This window comes from Mastigoproctus giganteus, chromosome 14 (assembly GCF_048544385.1).
Source record: "Mastigoproctus giganteus isolate SK-2022 chromosome 14, ASM4854438v1, whole genome shotgun sequence".
NCBI classification, from domain to species: domain Eukaryota; kingdom Metazoa; phylum Arthropoda; class Arachnida; order Uropygi; family Thelyphonidae; genus Mastigoproctus; species Mastigoproctus giganteus.
In genome coordinates this window covers 89,312,836-89,330,934 of record NC_143588.1, presented here as the reverse complement: position 1 = coordinate 89,330,934, position 18,099 = coordinate 89,312,836, and the positions used below count along the sequence as shown (strand labels likewise).

At 36.6% G+C, this 18,099-nt stretch overlaps 1 protein-coding gene across 1 annotated transcript in view; it reads left to right on the top strand.

The window, feature by feature from the left end:
• Faf2 (Fas-associated factor 2) overlaps positions 1-18,099 on the top strand; it is a 135,843-nt gene that overhangs the window by 94,414 nt on the left and 23,330 nt on the right. Inside the window, exons 9-10 of the mRNA XM_090389313.1 lie at positions 1,162-1,339; positions 14,060-14,231. Coding sequence (XP_090245439.1) covers positions 1,162-1,339; positions 14,060-14,231 — 350 coding nt within the window. The remainder of the gene's footprint in view (positions 1-1,161; positions 1,340-14,059; positions 14,232-18,099) is intronic.

The following is an 18,099-nucleotide window of genomic DNA, read 5'->3' as shown; positions in this document are numbered from 1 at the left end:
TTTTTTATATGATTAAAGATTCCATGGAAGGAGAAACACATTTCATCATAATAATGTAAAAACCCACAGAATTCTAGCTAACGGTACATAAAAATCACCTTTTAGAGAGATTGCAAATGCAATAAGATTGAGTGATAATAATACTGCATAACAGAAAAGCCCAATAAACCAGAAACTGCAAGTTTTTATTGTTTTATGGTCGTGACCTCCAAAAATATCAAGGCATTCAAAATTGATTCTTATAACAGAACGTATGATGAAAGTGTAGTGCATTTTAATGATTTTAATTGCTTTTATGAAATTTGATTCTATAAAGCAGCTGATTTTACTGACCAGTGACCATGTTAAGAGGTGACTACTCATTTCAAAAAAAAAAAAAAAAAAAAGGCTGGTCTTGGCTTACGATTGTCTCCACATGGTCAGTCCTCTCAGCCAATAGCAGCTTTGGTAAAGGTGTTGGTTGGCTGCATTTTTTGTTTTTGCATCCTTTAGTTGAAGTGATTTTGTGCTTTAATCAATATGTACAATTTACATCATGAAAATCACCTTTTAGAGAGATAAATAGCTTAGTTATATAGCAAAAATTTCAACTTCCGAGGTCTTGGAATGAATTACCAAAAACCAATGTGTTATTGTGTTCACATTACGATATGACAGTGTCTCTCTGGGACAGATTAATATCGTAAAGCAGATATGAACTGTATGAATTTTGCACTTTCTCCAAATTGCTCAAGTATCCTTATTGCCAATTTAATTTTTTCTTGATGGAAGTTTTCCTTTCTCAGGTGGAATGTAATGATGCAGGATTAAATAGTCTCTATTCTACCCAGTGGAACAAAAAGGTCACCAGGTGTAGCATGGTGCAGAGTGATTTTTTTCAAAAAACTCAAAAATATTTTGAGTTTTTTGAAATAAAAGAATTATTTGATGTAGTTTAGATTTTCTGAAATCTATTTGTTATTTGATATCTTTGCATTATTATTATATATTTTTCATTCCGTAATATTCATATAATTTATCTTTGAGAATAAAATGTAAAAATATGTTCAATTTATAATTTTCTTAATTTGTTTTTAATAGCATTTTGCAAATGTAGTTTACTATTGTGATCAGTAGCAATATGTTCAATCAGTAGTTTAATGTTTATTCTCTCCTATTAAGTATCTCAAGCTCTTAGAGAGAATAGTTATCCATTTTTGGCTGTTATTGTGTTGCGGGACAACAGGATGACTGTAGTAGCCAGGTTAGAAGGGCCCATGGAGCCAAATACTTTGACAGGGAGGTTGCAGCAGATAATGAATGATAATGAGTCATCACTAATAGTTGCACGGCTAGAAAGGTAAATCTTAAAGCTGTATTATGTAGAATGAAAGCTGAATAATAGTAATGCCCTTAAGTTTTATGTAAATATGAAAAAAAGGATGGTTCTAAATTACACCGAGGAAATTTTAGGAATAGTTCAATTACAGAAACAAGCAGAAAGTTCATATAAACGTGTATCTTATTCTAAGCAGTTACAGAATTGTTGCTGATTCAGTTTTAAAAAAGAGGTATGGAGGCTAGAATAGTGAAATATCTATACTTGGGATGTATCTGCATATTGTTTATTTTTATATATTTTTTTACTTTCCTCATTCACAACTGCATAATGTAAACTTCAAACAGCTGTAGCTCTGTAATCATTCAGAAGTAGACACATTAGCATTAGCATTAGTTGAGGCATATGATGAAAGAAAGCAAGCTTATACAGCATCAGCCCAAAAAAAAAAAAAAAAAAAAACCCTCCCATTTCACCCATCCAGTCACTTCAAATATTTGTCTAGTTCAGCCTCAAATTTATTTAAGCTAACAACTTCCACAACAACAGATGGAAGTCTGTTCCAGCAATCAACTACTCGCTGGCTAAAGGCAGACTTCTGCAACTGTCTTTCCTCAATTTTAATCTTTACCCCCTCAGGTTTGTAATCTGAGCAAGCAGAAGAATCCCATCAGCATTGATCCTGTGCAGACCATTCAAGGCCTTATACACCTCAATCAGGTCACCTTGCAAGTTCATAGTCTTCAGGTACTGCAACTTGCAGAACTTAAGCCTTTCTTGGTGAGCACACCCCTTTGTTCCTCTCTCACCAATCTTGTTGCCCTTCTTTGTACACATTCTAGCAACTCTACATCCTTCCTAAAATGAAGCCTTCAGACCTGTACGCAGTACTCAAGGTGTGCCTGACAATTGCCTTATACACGGGGATAATCACCTCCTTGTCTCAGAACTTTAAGCCTTTCTTGGTAAGCATGCCCCTTTGTTTCTCTCACCAAGCTTGCTGCCCTTCTTTGTACATGTTCTAGTAACTCTACATCCTTCCTAAAATGAAGCCTCCAGACCTGTGCACAGTATGCAAGGTCTGATGATTGCCTTATACAGGGGGATAATCACCTCCTTGTCTCTGCAAGCAAAATTACTATATATCATTGACAATAATCCATGACCCGCACTGCTCAGAGAATTTCATATCTGACTGTGCAATTACTCTTAGGTCTTTTTCATTCTCTACTTCCCTGAGTGTTGTACTACACAGTTGGTATGTTTCTCTTGGGTTACTGTTTGTACAACACAGTTGGTATGTTTCTCTTGGTTACTGTTTGTACAACACAGTTGGTATGTTTCTCTTGGGTTACTGCTACCCATATGCAGTACTTTGCATTTGTGGCAACCTTCAGCCCATTTGCCCAACTTATCTAGATCCAGTTGGAATGGCATACTGTCTTTACTGTCAATAACAACTCTGCCAACCTTTGTATCATCTGCAAACTCGGACATTAAACCCGATATACCTTCTTCAATATCATTGATAAATGCTGAAAACAACAATGGGCCCAACACCGAACCCTGGGGAACTCCACTAATAACATTTGTCCATGAAGAGCAGTGTCCATTGATTACCATTCTCTGTTGTCTCCCACTCAACCATCCCTTTATCCATTGTAGCAACTTGCCTTTAATGCCATACTGCTCCAATTTGTTCAGCAGTCTTCCATGTGCTATGGTATCAAAAGCTTTCCTGAAATCCAAGTATATGATATCAAAATAATTTTTTGCATCCATTTCCTTTGTGTCCACATCCTAGTATCCATTCAAATTTGTCAGACAAGACTTCCCCTTAACAAACCCATGCAGTGTTTGTACTATTACTGCAGTCTTGTCTATATGATCCTGCAACACTTCTTTAACCATTGACTCCATTATTTTCCCCAGAACAGAAGTTAAACTATCAGGTCTATAATTATTTGTGTCACCTTTTGCAACCTCCCTTTGTGGATTGGGGATATATCTGCACATCTCCAGTCCATTAGTATGTCCCCTGAATCTAAGGATTCTCTCATAATTGTGGCTAAGGGTTTGCTTATTTTCCCTCGCTGCCTCCTTCAATATAACTGGATAGATTCGATTCACCCCAGGTGTCTTTTTTACGTTTAACTTCAATAATTTCTCCTCCACTTTGCTCTCCATTATTACAAAATCATTTAGCTCTCTGCTAGAGTTTAGTAAATTTATGTCCTCCCCATAAGCATGCCCCTGAAATCTTGAAGAGGGCCCTCATAGCTTTTTTTTATTAAATAAAAAAAAACATATTGTTGAATTTTAAAACTAACGAATTAAAATAAATCAATATTTAAATAATAAAATGGATATTTTTTTTATATTCATGTTTTTTATGTGTAAAACGTATTCCGATATTTGAATTTCTGTTGCTCATTTCATTTGAGACAGCCGTCCGCTATGCTGCGTGACAGTAGCCTCCAGAACATATGCAATATATATCGGTACTGTTCACAGTGCTTACCCTCGCCAAACGAGTAAATAGTGCTTTTCATATAAATCACCACTTTACGCTTAATCTCCTATTTTTTTATTTTAAAAAAAAATTTTTTTTTATGATTCACTGAATTCATGGAAGCTCTTCGTGATCGCGAAACATAGGGGTTCAGAAATGAGTTTATAATAATGAATAAGCCAAAATTATGAAATGTCATGACGCAAGAATGGTTGAACTACTTATTGCTTTCATATGTAGAACAGGATTTAACTGCTGCAGTCACTGTAGAAGTAATTAACGAATTCGTCGCCTTTCCTTTTGAACATAGAATATTATTATAATAAATAAAAAAATAGACCTAAAAACATTGTAAACCTAAAAAGGTTGAATATTTATTAGTTATGAACTATTATAATGTATTTTAATGTATGTTTTTTAAATACATTATTATATAAATTATTTTTTTAAATAAATAAAAGTTTTAATATATAAATACTAAATTGTATTTATAAAAATATGTTTATTTAAAAATAAAATATTTTATTTTTTATGGGTGGGGGGACAAAATATGGTTGGCTCCCTTCTTGCTTTAGGCTGCACAAGCCTATGGTCCTCCCCTTCCTTACAGAATTCATCATGTGTAAATTTAGATGCAAAATATTCATTCAGTTTGTCAGCTATCTGAGTAGGATCATCAACAGTCGAACCATCAATATCAAGTGGACCGATCTGATTCATCCTCTTCCTTCTAGAGTTTACATAAGTAAAAAGGTCTTTATTGTTTTTCTTTGCATCCTTTGCCAAGGATTTCTCATAATCAGCCTTTGCTTCCTAACCTTCTTTGTGACTTGATTACAGACTATAGCTTCTGTGTCACCTGAATATTTATATGCATCCCATGCATTTTTTTTAAGAACTGTCCGAGACCATTGTAGTCACCTTTACAAAAGCAAAAACCCTTCCCTTTACCCTGATGTTAGTTACATCTTTAAGTAAATCCCACATCAGTACACTGTGATCACTGCCACCTAGTGCCGACCGGGCTAGCTGTGTGGGTCAAGTGCTTGCCTGGCAACCCAAAGGTCGCGGGTTCGAATCTCGCCTCGGGCTTGGATCAGAGTACAGTACTGCAAAAACCTTGGGAGGTGCATTATGGCCACAGAAGCCGATGCACCAACAACTAACTAAAAAAAAAAAAAACTGCCACCTAGTGGTTCCTTTATCTGCAAATTCTTAATGCATTGAGACAGCCGTCCGCTATGCTGCGTGACAGTAGCCTCCAGAACATATGCAATATATTGGTACTGTTTGCAGTGTTTACCCTCACCAAACGAGTAAATAATGCTTTTCATATAAATCACCACTTTACGCTTAATCTATTTTATTTTTATTTTTTTTTTTTTGATTCACAGAATTCACTGCTGATAATCAGATCAAGATTATTACTCTCTCTGATTGCCCCTCAAACATGTTGCTGTAGAAATCAATCCTCTAATAAATCCACAAAGGTCTTGCTAGCATGCAAGTTCCAGTCAGTATCTAGAAAGTTAAAATCCCCCATTACAAGACATTCTGATTTACTGGCCCACTATTTCTCTGCACAACTGTTCATTGTACTCATTATTAGAGAGTCATTAAGCCTATAATCTCATTTTCCCTTTCCCAGTGCTCATGTCACACCAAACTGACTCAACATTGCACTGTCCACCTGTGCCAACTGGATGTACTTCCTTTAGATTTTGTGTGTTTCTTAACTAACAGCATAACCACTCCTCCTTTCCTACCCTGTCTATCCTTTCTGTACACATTGTACTCCCCAAATTCAAATTCTGCACTGCTTATATCTGTGTGACACTATGTATCTGATATCCCAGCAATATCTGCCTTGGATATCCCAGCAATATCTGCCTTGCCTTGGTCAAGACATCCAAGGCAGCAATATCTGCCTTGGATGTGTGACACTATGTATCTGATATCCCAGCAATATCTGCCTTGGATGTCTTGACCAGCACTTCAAGTTCATCAAATTTATTTACTATACTTCTAGAATTGGTGTACATGCAAGTATACATGTACCTGTTCTTACTCTTTGTTACTCTAACACAACCCATATATTTACTTGTTCCATGATGACTCCCAGCAGTTCTTGAAATCCCCTGCAACCTGCTGTCCAGGTTGTTTCTCATTCCAATAGAAGCAGCACAAGAATCACTTTTGCCTCTGCCTGGTGCTACTGTTAATCTTGTAGTCTGTGAATCCCCCCTAAACTAGCAGTTTTCTGACCCACCTAACAGTGCCTCGATAGCCTCAGCAAATATTCTTTCACCCCTTCTGTTTAAGTGTATCCCATCCCTGTAGAAGCAGTCTCTCCTGTTAGCAAGCACAGACCATGCTGAAAAAAATTCTACCCCATAAGCCTTGCACAATCTCTCCAGGACCGAATTGATTGACAAAGCTCTCGTCATATACTCCCTCCTATCGTGTCTGGGCAGAATTGCAGATACTTTCAAATTCAACCCTAACTCGTGACTTTTTTTTCAACATTGACCTGTACTTAATAGTAATAGAGGCATGTGATGCAAGAATGCAAGCGTATGAGCTTATGTAGCATCAGCCAAAAAAAAAAAATAAATAAAATTTCACACAACCATTCCCTCTGAAAGTTTGTCCAGTTCCTCCTTGAATTTATTTAAGCTATCAACTTCCACGTCAGATGGAAGTTTGTTCCAGCTATTAACCACCTGCTGGCTAAAGGCAAATTTCCGCATATCTATTCTACAACTTTCATTCCTCAATTTGAATTTATGCTCCCTGGAGTTCGTAATCTGAGCAAGCGGAAAAATCCCATCAGAATTCAGCATGCTCAACCCATTGAAGGCCTTATACACTTCAATTAGATCACCTCACGGGTGCCTAGTTTCCAGCTGCTGCAATTTGCAGAACTTTAGCCTTTATTGGTAAGAAGAAGAACCCTTCGTTCCCCACACCAAACTTGTTGCCCTTCTCTGTACATGCTCAAGCAACTCTACATCCTTCCTGAAATGAGGTCTCCAGACCTGTATGAAGTACTCAAGGCTTCGTGTGACCATTGCTTTATACAATGGCATAATCACCTCCTTTTCCCTGCAAGCAAAATTTCTGGATATCATTGACAATACCACATGACCTGCTCTGGCAGCCTGGCTGCATTGTTCAGAAAACTTCATATCTGACTGCACAATCCCAGGTCTTTTTCATTTTCTGCCACCCTAAGTGTAGTACCACACAGTTGTTACATTCCTCTGGCGTTACTTCTACCCATATGCAGTACTTTCCATTTGTCAACGTTAAACTTCAGTTGCCACTTCTGCCCATCTGCCCAAATTTTCTAGATTGTCTTGTAGTAGTACACTGCTATTACTGTAATTAACAAGCCTCGCAACCTTTTTTTTTTTTGTCATCTGCAATCTTCGACACTAAGCCTGATATACCTTCATCAATATCAATGATAGATATACAAAACAGCTGTGGTCCCAACACCTAACTATGTGGGACTCCACTAATAACATTAGTTCACGAAGAGCAGCGTCCATTGATTACCACTCTCTGTCTTCTCCCACTCAACAACCCTTTTATCCATAGTAGCAACTTAATCTTAATATCATACTGCTCCAATTTGTAATCTTCCATGCACAACAGTGTCAAAAGCTTTCCTGAAATCCGAGTATATGATATCAAAATTATTTTTTGCATCTAGTTCCTTTGTATCCACATCATAGTATCCAGTGAAATTTGTCAGACAAGACTTTTCCTGAACAAACCCATGCTGTGTCTGAATTATTGCTGCAGTCTTGTCTAGATGATCCTGCAATGCATCTTTAACCGGTGACTCCATTATTTTATTCTTGGCGAATTATAGCCTTAGATGCTAATGCGCCAATAAAATCCAAATCAAATCAACCATTATTTTACTCGGAACAGAAATTAAACTAACTAGTCTGTAATTACTCGTGTCACCCTTAGATCCCTCTTTGTGAAATGGGAATTCATTTTCACATCTCCACTTCGTGGGGACTTCCCCTGAGTCCAAGGATGTTCTCATAATTATGGCTAAGGGTTTGCTTACTTTCTTTGTCGTCTTTGTTAATATAACTGGATAGATCTCATCAACCCCAGGTGACTTGCCGCCTCCAGCAGCCAGGTGGGAAGGAGCAGCAGTGCGTAGCACACACTTCTTGATTAGACCAGGGTTTGAGCCCGTCACCACCACATACGGAGGATGCGGAAAGGTCAGGGAATGACCACCACATATCCCGGAGCAATATGGCCTTAGTTGCTAATGCTCCTAAAAACCAAATAACAAACAAACCCAGGTGACTTTCTTATTTTAACTTCAATAATTTCTCCTCCACTTTGCTCTCAGTTATTACAAAATCGTTAAGCAACCTGTTACAGCTTGAAAATCTTCTGACATTTTCCTTCCTTATCTTCTCATGTGTCAATGTAGATGCAAAATACTCATTCAGTTTGTCAGCTATCTGAGCAGGATTATCAACTGTCGAATCATCGATATCAAGTGGACCAATCTGATTTGTTCCCTTCCTTTTAGAGTTTATATAAGTTAAAGAAGTCTGCTATTTTTCTTAGCATCCTTTGCCAAAGTTTCTCCTAATCTCCTTTGTGACTTGTATTACAGACTAGCTTATATCTGCTGTCTTCTGTGTCACGTGATAATTTATATACATCCAATACATTTTTTGTCTGCCACGAGTCTCATTAGTTCATCTGGCATCCATTTAGGCCTAAACCTTGAACAGTATTTCTTAGTTGGTATGATAAGTCTAGTAGCTTCCACGATTAATTCCTTGATGCTTTCCACTTAGAATTTGCTGTTGGTTAACATCATCAGTTTGTCCCACTGTACAGAATTTAAAAACTGTTTGAGACCACTGTAGTCACCTTTACAAAAGCAAAAACCCTTCCCTTTACCCTGATGTTAGTTACATCTTTAAGTAAATCCCACATCAGTACACTGTGATCACTGCCACCTAGTGGTTCCTTTATCTGCAAATTCTTAATACCTGAATAATCACTGCTGATACGAGATCAAGATTATTTTTCAGGTGGTAGATGACTTTCATCAACCGGTGAAATACCACCACTTTGCTAATTGGAGGCTTGAAGTGGTGAAACCCATGTTTAGTCTCTAGAGCAAAGTTTCCGGCATCCCCCTCTCCCCATACTTCTCCTTCAACCCATGCACAGTACTAAGTACTATAGGTTTTGATACCTTTCGTGTTTGGGGTTTTCATAAAAAAAAAAAAAAAAAAAAACCCCTCACTGTTTGCCTCTTGAACATGCTACTGCAGCAAACAATCATCCAATAAATCCACAAAAATCTTACTAGTGTGTGAGTGACCAGCCCACAAGTTTCATTCAATATCTGGGAAGTCAAAATCCCCCATTATAAGCCATTCTGATTTATTGACCCACTCTATTTCTCTGTACAATTGTTTGTTGTACTCATTAAAGTCATCTAACCTATAACACACTCCTACTGTTATTTTCACTTTCCCAGTGCTCACGTCACACCAAACTGACTCAATGTTTCACTGTCCTTCTATGTCAACTGGTTGCACTTCCTTAGATTTTATTTATTTATTTATTATTATTTATTTATTTATTTTTTTTTTTTGCAGATTTACTTGTTAAATAAATTTGCAGATCTCTTTCTCTTAAGGTCATTAATGCCAATGTGTACAACAATATCACCTTTTGTGCCCTTAAAAGATGATATCTGCTCTACAGTGTCATCAACTTTTGACCCCAGCAGACATACCCTGGTCCTGTTCCACCTACCCTTTTTTGCATAATATATTCCCCGTCTCCCTGACAATAGAGTCACCAACAATAACTAGTTCCTGTGGGACCATTGCATTCAACCTTGGAGATTGCCGCTGTGTCTTGACGCACAAGCGTGAGCTCTGGCATTGAGTTGGGTAGCTGAGAGCTTGATGGGCCCCTCATATTTATTTCTTCAAGGTCATCTGCCCTACACCTCAAACTCTCATAAACGCTCATCCAAACATTAAGTTGGCACCTAATTTCTTCACACTCTCTGCACTTAGCACACACACAAAGACATCCTCCTTGGCTAGAGTTCATGTCCTGTTCCAGAAAGTCCGCAAACATTTCACACTTCGCAATTTTTTTTAGACTGTGATGCATCCACCTTCGGTTCTCCCCCGAACTACAGCACTTCGGCTACTCTGTGCCCATTGCTTTGCTGCTCTAGTCTGGGTCATGATTCCATTTAAATACAATTTAGTTAACAATTAAATTTAATAAGATTAATAAATTTTATTGATTAATTGGTAATACTATACTAAGCTAACAGATTCCTAATACAGTGCTAACCGATTCCGAATACAGCTTTTACGCTATTTAGTTTAATGTTATACTTCAAGTTCGGGATATACGTTACGCTATTCCGTATCGATCTAATATACTATAACATATTTGTATGAACTTTTTTTCTTTATTTTGGTACATAAAACTGTCATACTACAGGATTGCTAAGCTATATTTCAATGCTGTAGCTAAAATCAAATGATATTTGTAAACTTTACTTTTCAATTTTGATCATGGGGATCTTTCTTTATCCTGCAAAGACTGAGGGCTGAATATTCAGCCTTAAGGCTTGTGCTTATGTTCGTCTTAGAGACAAATACCATTCTCTGTGGTTTTGTCAAAGTTGCTAATATCTTTTTAAAATGTATAGCATCACCTGAAAGAGTGAATCTACTATACAGGTAGTTCTCGACTTTACGAGTTAATTCGTTTCTAGTGCATGCTCGTAACGCGAAAACACGTAAAGTGGGAATTTATTTTCCACAGACATAATGTTAAAAATAGGGGTTACGTTATCAACTATGAAATTAATTACCTAATTAGTTTATGTTTAAAAAATGATTGATTTATCCAAAGAAATGAAAATGTAGCCTGTAAAATCAAGCAAATAATAATAATAGAGAAATTATTTATGACTTACAAATGTTAAAGAATGTTTATTCTTCATCATCATCGACTAAATGCACACTCACTGATCACTCATTATTGGCTCGGCACTCGTTGGTTTGTTGCACAAGGAGTCGTCATCTTCAGAAATGCTTCAAGAGGCATTTATTTCCAAGATAATCTTTCTGTTTCACCCTTAGTTGACATCAAAGGAAAGCCTGTCTTAACCAGTTTCTTTTTCAATAGCATGCATAAGCATTTTTTAACAGAATGCACAAATTGCAACTAACACGATTTGCATGGAGTAACAGGTTTACGAAATTTTAAAAAAAAGGAATGAACAGAAGATTCTGAAAATTTATTTATGTTTTTTTTATACGATTGAAGATTTCAGTAAAGGGCAAACACATTTCACCATGATAATGTAAAAACCCACACAATGAAATAGCTATCGGTATTTTCACAAATGCAATAACATTGAGTTTACTACCCATTTATAATTGCTTGCAGTAACAGAAAAGCCCAATAAACTGGAAAGTGCAAATTATTTTTGTTTTATGGTCTTAAATGCCAGAAATGCTTTAGGAAAATATCACAAAGCCGTTCAAAATTGGTTCTTATAACATGATAATGATGAAAGTGTAGTGCGTTTAATGATATGAATTGGTAACTAATACAATTTACACTATAAAAACGAGGGAGTTATATAGTGAAAATTTGAACTTCCAAGGTCATGGAATGAATTACCAAAAACCAATGTGTTATTGGGTTCACATTACAATATTTTTGCGATACGATGGTAACGGATTAATATTGTAAAGCGGGGGCACACTGTATTGTATTGCTATGCACATGGTTTGAAATGCAGTATTTTTGAATGTTAACATTCATTTTTTGGCAATTAGTGTTCATATTTTCGATTTTGTTGATACTTGATACTTGGGGGGGGGGGAACTCATAAACCCCAGGAACTTGTAAAGCGAGAACTGCCTGTACATTTAAAAATTTGAAGCACCACCATCCAGCTGTTTTGGAGCTTATTGGCTGCTGGTAAGCTGACCAGTGGTCTCTATTAGCAAACATATATGCCAAACTGAATAATGCATTTTATCTAATTGAACAGCCGAACCTTAAGGTTGAATACTCAGCTCAGTGTTCAGTGAGAGCAGAAAGATCCCCATGATATAGGTAGAATGCAGTAAAGAATATGAATTCAATTTCAGCTAATTGCATTGAAATAATTCCCTGCCATCCTATAATACTATGCTTTGTATGGCAGATGCACTTCTAGGGGATTAAAGGTACTTATAATGTTATATGTTTATATGAATGTTTAAACATATAACTACTTGGTTAGTTATAACTAAGCAACTCTCAGCCAATAGCAGCTTTGGTAAAGATGCTGACTGCGTGTTTTGTTTTTCATCCTTTAGTTGAAGTGATTTTTTGTGTTATGCTTTAATCAATTTTTTTAATCAATACATACAATTTCCATTATAAAAATCATCTTTTAGAGAGATAAATAGTTTAGTTATATAGCAAAAATTTCAACTTCCGAGGTCTTGGAGTGAATTACAAAGAAACAAAAAACAATGTGTTATTATTATTATTATTATTATTATTATTATTAGCCATATAGTGCAAGGAAGCCTGAGGCTTATTCTGCACCAGCCAAAAAAATTTTCCAATTACCCTGAGAGAGAGAGAGAGAGAGACAGAAGTAGAAGGGAATCACCAAGAAAGAGAACAACAATGATACCCAGCTCAAGACCCTGGGTGCGCCAAACCCATACTCACCAGATGTGAGCCCCTGGGGTTATTGTGTTTACATTATGATACGATGTTGTCTCTGGAATGGATTAATATCATAAAATGGGGGTCTACTGTATGAATTTTGCACTTTCTCCAAATCGTTCAAGCATTGTTATTGTCCAATTTAATTTTTTCTTGATGAAGTTTTCCTTTCTGAGGTGGAATCACTTAGACCAAATACATTATTTTGTCCGAGAACAGCTGTTCTCGGACAAAATAATGCTGCTGGAACAGCTGTTCTGGCATTGTCTCAGATTTTTATATATATATATATATAGTAGATTTGTCTTTTCATGTAATGCTATACAGTTTAAACAGATATTTAGCAAGATATTTGCAACTTAGAACCATGGATAATGGTATTTGTCTTCTAAGTTGAACATAAACTAAAGCTTTGAGGTTGAATACTCTGCCCTCAGTTAAGTGAGAGTAGAAAGATCTCAGTGGTCGAAATCAAATGCAGTAAAGTGTGCAAATTTTATTTGGTGTGTGTGTATATACAGTGATTGCCAGATTATTATGGATTTCAAATACATTCCTTTCTTCTTTTTTTTTTTTTGTGGTAAACAGTGTCTTAGAGAAACTTTTTGTTGTCAGAATGTTGTTTATAATATAGCATCATAAAATAAAGTTAACTTAAGTCTTAATTCAATAGAGGTTTTTGACTCTACCTTTTTTGACATACCTTCAATGAAATTATGCCAATTTTCTTTCATCATGATGCAATACCTTTATTATAATCATATCAGCATATAATCACCAAGGTGATTATATGCTGATACGATTCAATGAAGTGCTACAACTCAAAATATTTAATAAACTCATAACAGAAGCTGTATGACTTTATGAATAAATTTGTTAAATTGTGGACTGACTTTGGTAGCCAACTGACTTTCTATCAACAATTCATCTTCTATTAGCACCATTTGGGGAACAGGTTTTCTGAACTAAATTGAAATTAGTACATTTTACTTTTATATGTTTGTCCACTTTATTTACCTCTCCGAAACACATCATACCAAATGAACTGATGCATTATGACCCATGTAGTCCATGTGCCACTAAACCCCAATACAAACCAAACCACTTTATTAATTCTTGTTGTGTGTGTGTGTGTGTGTGAGAGAGACACATATTTTTAGTCTTCTGTTTATTTTAATTTTTTTTTAAGCAAAAAGAAATAAAAGTAATTTATATATTTATTTTTATTTATTATTATTTTTTTTTCATAAAATGAAAATTTTAATTTTGCTGTATAGGATTATAAATACATTTTTGAAAATACTATTTAATAGTAAGCACATAAGAAATTTCTTGTAATCATTTACATTGATTGTAATCAATTAATGGAATTTGTCACAAAGTTTGTTTAATTATGGTAAATGAGAATTTGAATATTGAATATTTCAGAGTTTGCTTCATTTTTCTCACTTTCGAAGACAGGAAAGGAGCTTGAACCAGACGCTGCGACAACAGCAAGATGAGGCTTATTTAGAATCTCTAAGAGCAGATCAGGAGAAAGAACGGAAAAGGCGAGAGGAATATGAGCGTAGAGAGACGGAAGAGAGGGAAAGAAGAGAAAGAGAACTGGCAGAGCAAAAGAGGAAAGAGGTAATATACAGCTATTATAAATCTAAAACCAATCTCTGTACATCTTGTTTATTTTTTATAAAGCTAGTCTGTGATTATATGCTAACATATGTGTTATATATACTTCCATACATTCACGCATTCATGGTGTATTTGTGCCACCAGGCAAGGCAACAGTGACTCCTCTTCTGTTCAAGTAATGTGAATCTGAAGAAATTGGAGTACAGAGTACTCATTAAATCCAAACTATAGACAAAAATCTAGAAAATCAAGGAAATTTATGAGATATAGATTAATGTACATAGCCAAGATGCTCTTTCATCGTATCTAGTAAAGATCTGGATCACTGAATTCAAATAAATGGGAAAGGAAGTATCCCCCTGAAGTATTTAAGAATTCTTCAATTTTTAACTTATGGAATTCTGAGTTCAGCTCAGACATGTTGCAGTCTTCAAAACAGCCATTAGCACACACTATACAGATAAAATAAGTGATACAAATTAGGTTAGCATTAGAATTGGCACACTCTGATCTCATTAACTGATATAGCAAAAAATTCCAAGGGCAATAACACAGAAAGGTAACCAGGAAATCAAATACCAAAAAAAGTGGAACTGGCGGTGATTGAAAGATTGCATAGATAACTGTGAATCTGGTATAACATAACCAAGTGTTTTGTGCATATTTTGTGATAAACTAGGATTAATAATAATTTGCTCTTACTTTGTACCAGAGATTAGCATTAGTAGATGCTAGAAAGCAAGCTTATGCAGCATCAGCCAAAAAAAAAAAACGCTCCGATTTCACCCCTCCATTTGTTTCAAATACCTGTCCAGCTCAGCCTTAAATTTATTTATGCTATCAACTTCCACAACAAAAGATGGAAGTCTGTTCCACCAATCAACTACCCGCTGGCTAAAAGCAAATTTCCGCACATCTATCCTACAACTGTATTTCCTGAATTTGAATTTATGCCCTTACAGGTGATTATTCTGAGCAAGAGGAAGAAATATCTCATCATTGAGTATGCTCAAACCATTCAAGGCTTTATACACTTCAATCAGATCACCTCACAGGTGCCTAGTCTCCAAACATTGTAATCTGCAAAACATTAGCCTTTCTTTGTAAGAGCAATCCTTTGTTCCATTCACTAATCTTGTTGCTCTTCTCTGTACCCATTCCAACAGCTCTACATCCTTCTTAAAATAAGGCCTCCAGACCTGTATACAGAACTGAAGGTGTGGCCTAACCATCACCTTATACAAGGGGATAATCACATCCCTTATCCCTGCTAGAAAAATTCCTGTATATCATTGATAAGACACAATGAGCTACTCTTGCAGACCGTCTGCACTGCTCAGAAAACTTCATATCTGCCTGCACAATTACTCCCAGGTCCTTTTCATTCTCTACCACTGTCAGTGTAGTATCACAGAGTTGATACGTTACTCTGGGGTTCCTGCTTCCCATATGTAGTACTTTACGTTTGTCAATGTTAAACTTCATTTGCCACCTCTCAGCCCGTCTGCTGAACTGTTCTAGATCCTGTTGCAGCAACATTCTGTCATTAGTGTCCTTAACAACCCTGCCAACCTTTGTATCGTCTGCAAACTTGGACATTAAGCCTAATATACCATCATCAGTATCATTTATAAACACAGAAAACAATAATGGACCCAACACTGAGCCCTGAGGGACTCCACTAATAACATTAGCCCACAAAGAGCAGTGTCCATTGTTTACCACTCTGTCTTCTCCCAGTCAACCATCCCTTTGTCCATAGCAGCAATTTGCCTCCAATGCTGCTGCACTGCTCCAATTTGTGCAACAGTATCAAAAGCCTTTCTAACATCCGAATATATGATATCAAAATTATTCCCTGCATCCAGTTGCTTTGTGATCACATCATAGTATCCAATCATATTGGCCAGACAAGACTTCCCCTTAACAAACCCATGCTGAATTCTTCTCTAGATGATCATGCAGTGCTTCTTTAACCAGTGCCCCTGGAACAGAAGTTAAACTAACAGGTCTATAATTACCTGTGTCACCCTTTGATCCTCCTTTGTGAATTGGGGTCACATTTGCACATCTCCAGTCCATGAGTACTTCCTCTGAGTCCAAGGAAACTTTCATGATTATAGCTAATGGTTTGCTTACTTCCTTTGCTGCCTCCTTTAATATAACTGGATAGATTTCATCCACCCCAAGTGCCTTTCTTATATTTATCTTCAACAATTTCTCCTCCACTTTCCTCCCAATTATTACAAAATCATCTAGCTCACTGCCAGAGTTTAGTTCACCTCTGGCATTCCCCTCCCTGAATAACTCCTCATGTGTGAATGTCGATGGATCATCAATAGTTGAACCATCGATATCCATTGGACCAATCTGATTCATCCCCTTCCTTCTGGAGTTTAGATATGTAAAGAACGCATCGTTGTTTTTCTTTACATACTTTACCAAAGATTTCTCATAATCTGCCTTTGCCTGCCTAACCTCCTTTGTGACTTGGTTACAGACCAGCTTATATCTATCGTAGGCTTCTGTATCAACATTAATTTATATGTATCACATGCATTTTTCTTCTCTGCCACATGTCTCATTAGTTCATCTGACATCCATTTAGGCCTAAACCTTGAACAGTATTTCTTACTTGGCATATAAAGCCTAGTAGTTTCCAAGATTAATTCTTTGAATACATCCCATTTTGAATTTGCTGTTGGTAACATCGTCAATTGGTCCCACCGTATAGAATTTAAATAGTGTCTCAGACATTCGTAGTCACCTTTACGAAAGCAAAAATCCTTCCCTTTACCCTTGATGGTAGTTACCTCTTTGAGTAAATCCCACTTTAGCACACTGTGATCACTGCCACCTAGTGGTTTCTTTATCTGCAGATTCTTAATGCATGAAGAATCACTACTGATAATCACATCAAGAGTATTACTCCCTTTAGTTGCCTCCCAAACATGCTGATGCAGAAAACAATCATCCAATGAATCCACAAAAACCTTGCTAGTGTGTGAGTGACCAATCTACAAATTCCAGTTAATATCCGGTAAATTAAAATCCCCTATTATAAGACTCTGATTTACTGGCTCACTCTATTTCCCTGTGCAGTTTTTTTATTATGCTCATCAGGGTCATTAGGCCTATAGCACACGCCTACTCTCAATTTTGATTTCCCAGTGCTTATGTCACACCAAACTGACTCGACACTGCACTGTCCATCGACTGGCTGCACTTCCTTGGATTTTATGTTTCTTAACTAATAGCATAACCTCTCCTCCCTTCCTATCCTGTGTATTCTTCCTGTACACATTGTACTCCCCAAATTCCAGTTCTGCATTCCAGATATTGTTGGGATATCAGATTCCTTATATCTGTGTGACACCACAGATATAAGGAATCTGATATCCCAACAATATCTGCCTTTGATGTTTTGACCAACATCTCAAAATTCATCATATTTATTTACCAAACTCCTAGCATTGCTGTACACTCAAGTATACATGTACCTGTTCCTATTCTTAGCTACCCTAACACAACCCATGTGTTTCCTTGTACCACAATGACTCCCAGCAGTCTCTGAAATCCCCTGCATCTTGTTTTCCAGTCTGCTGCTCATTCCAAAAGAAGCAGTGAAAAAATCACTTTCACCTCTGCCAGCAGCTACTGTTAATTTATTAGTCCGTGTATCCCCCCCAAGCAAGCAGTTTTCCGATCCACCTAACACTGCCTCGATAGCATCAGCAAATATTCTTGCGCCCTTTCTATTTAAGTGTATCCCATCCCTGTAGAAACAGTCTCTCCTGTTAACAAGCACAGACCAGGCTGAGAAAAATTCTACCCCTTGAGCCTTGCACAATTTCTCTAGGGCCAAATT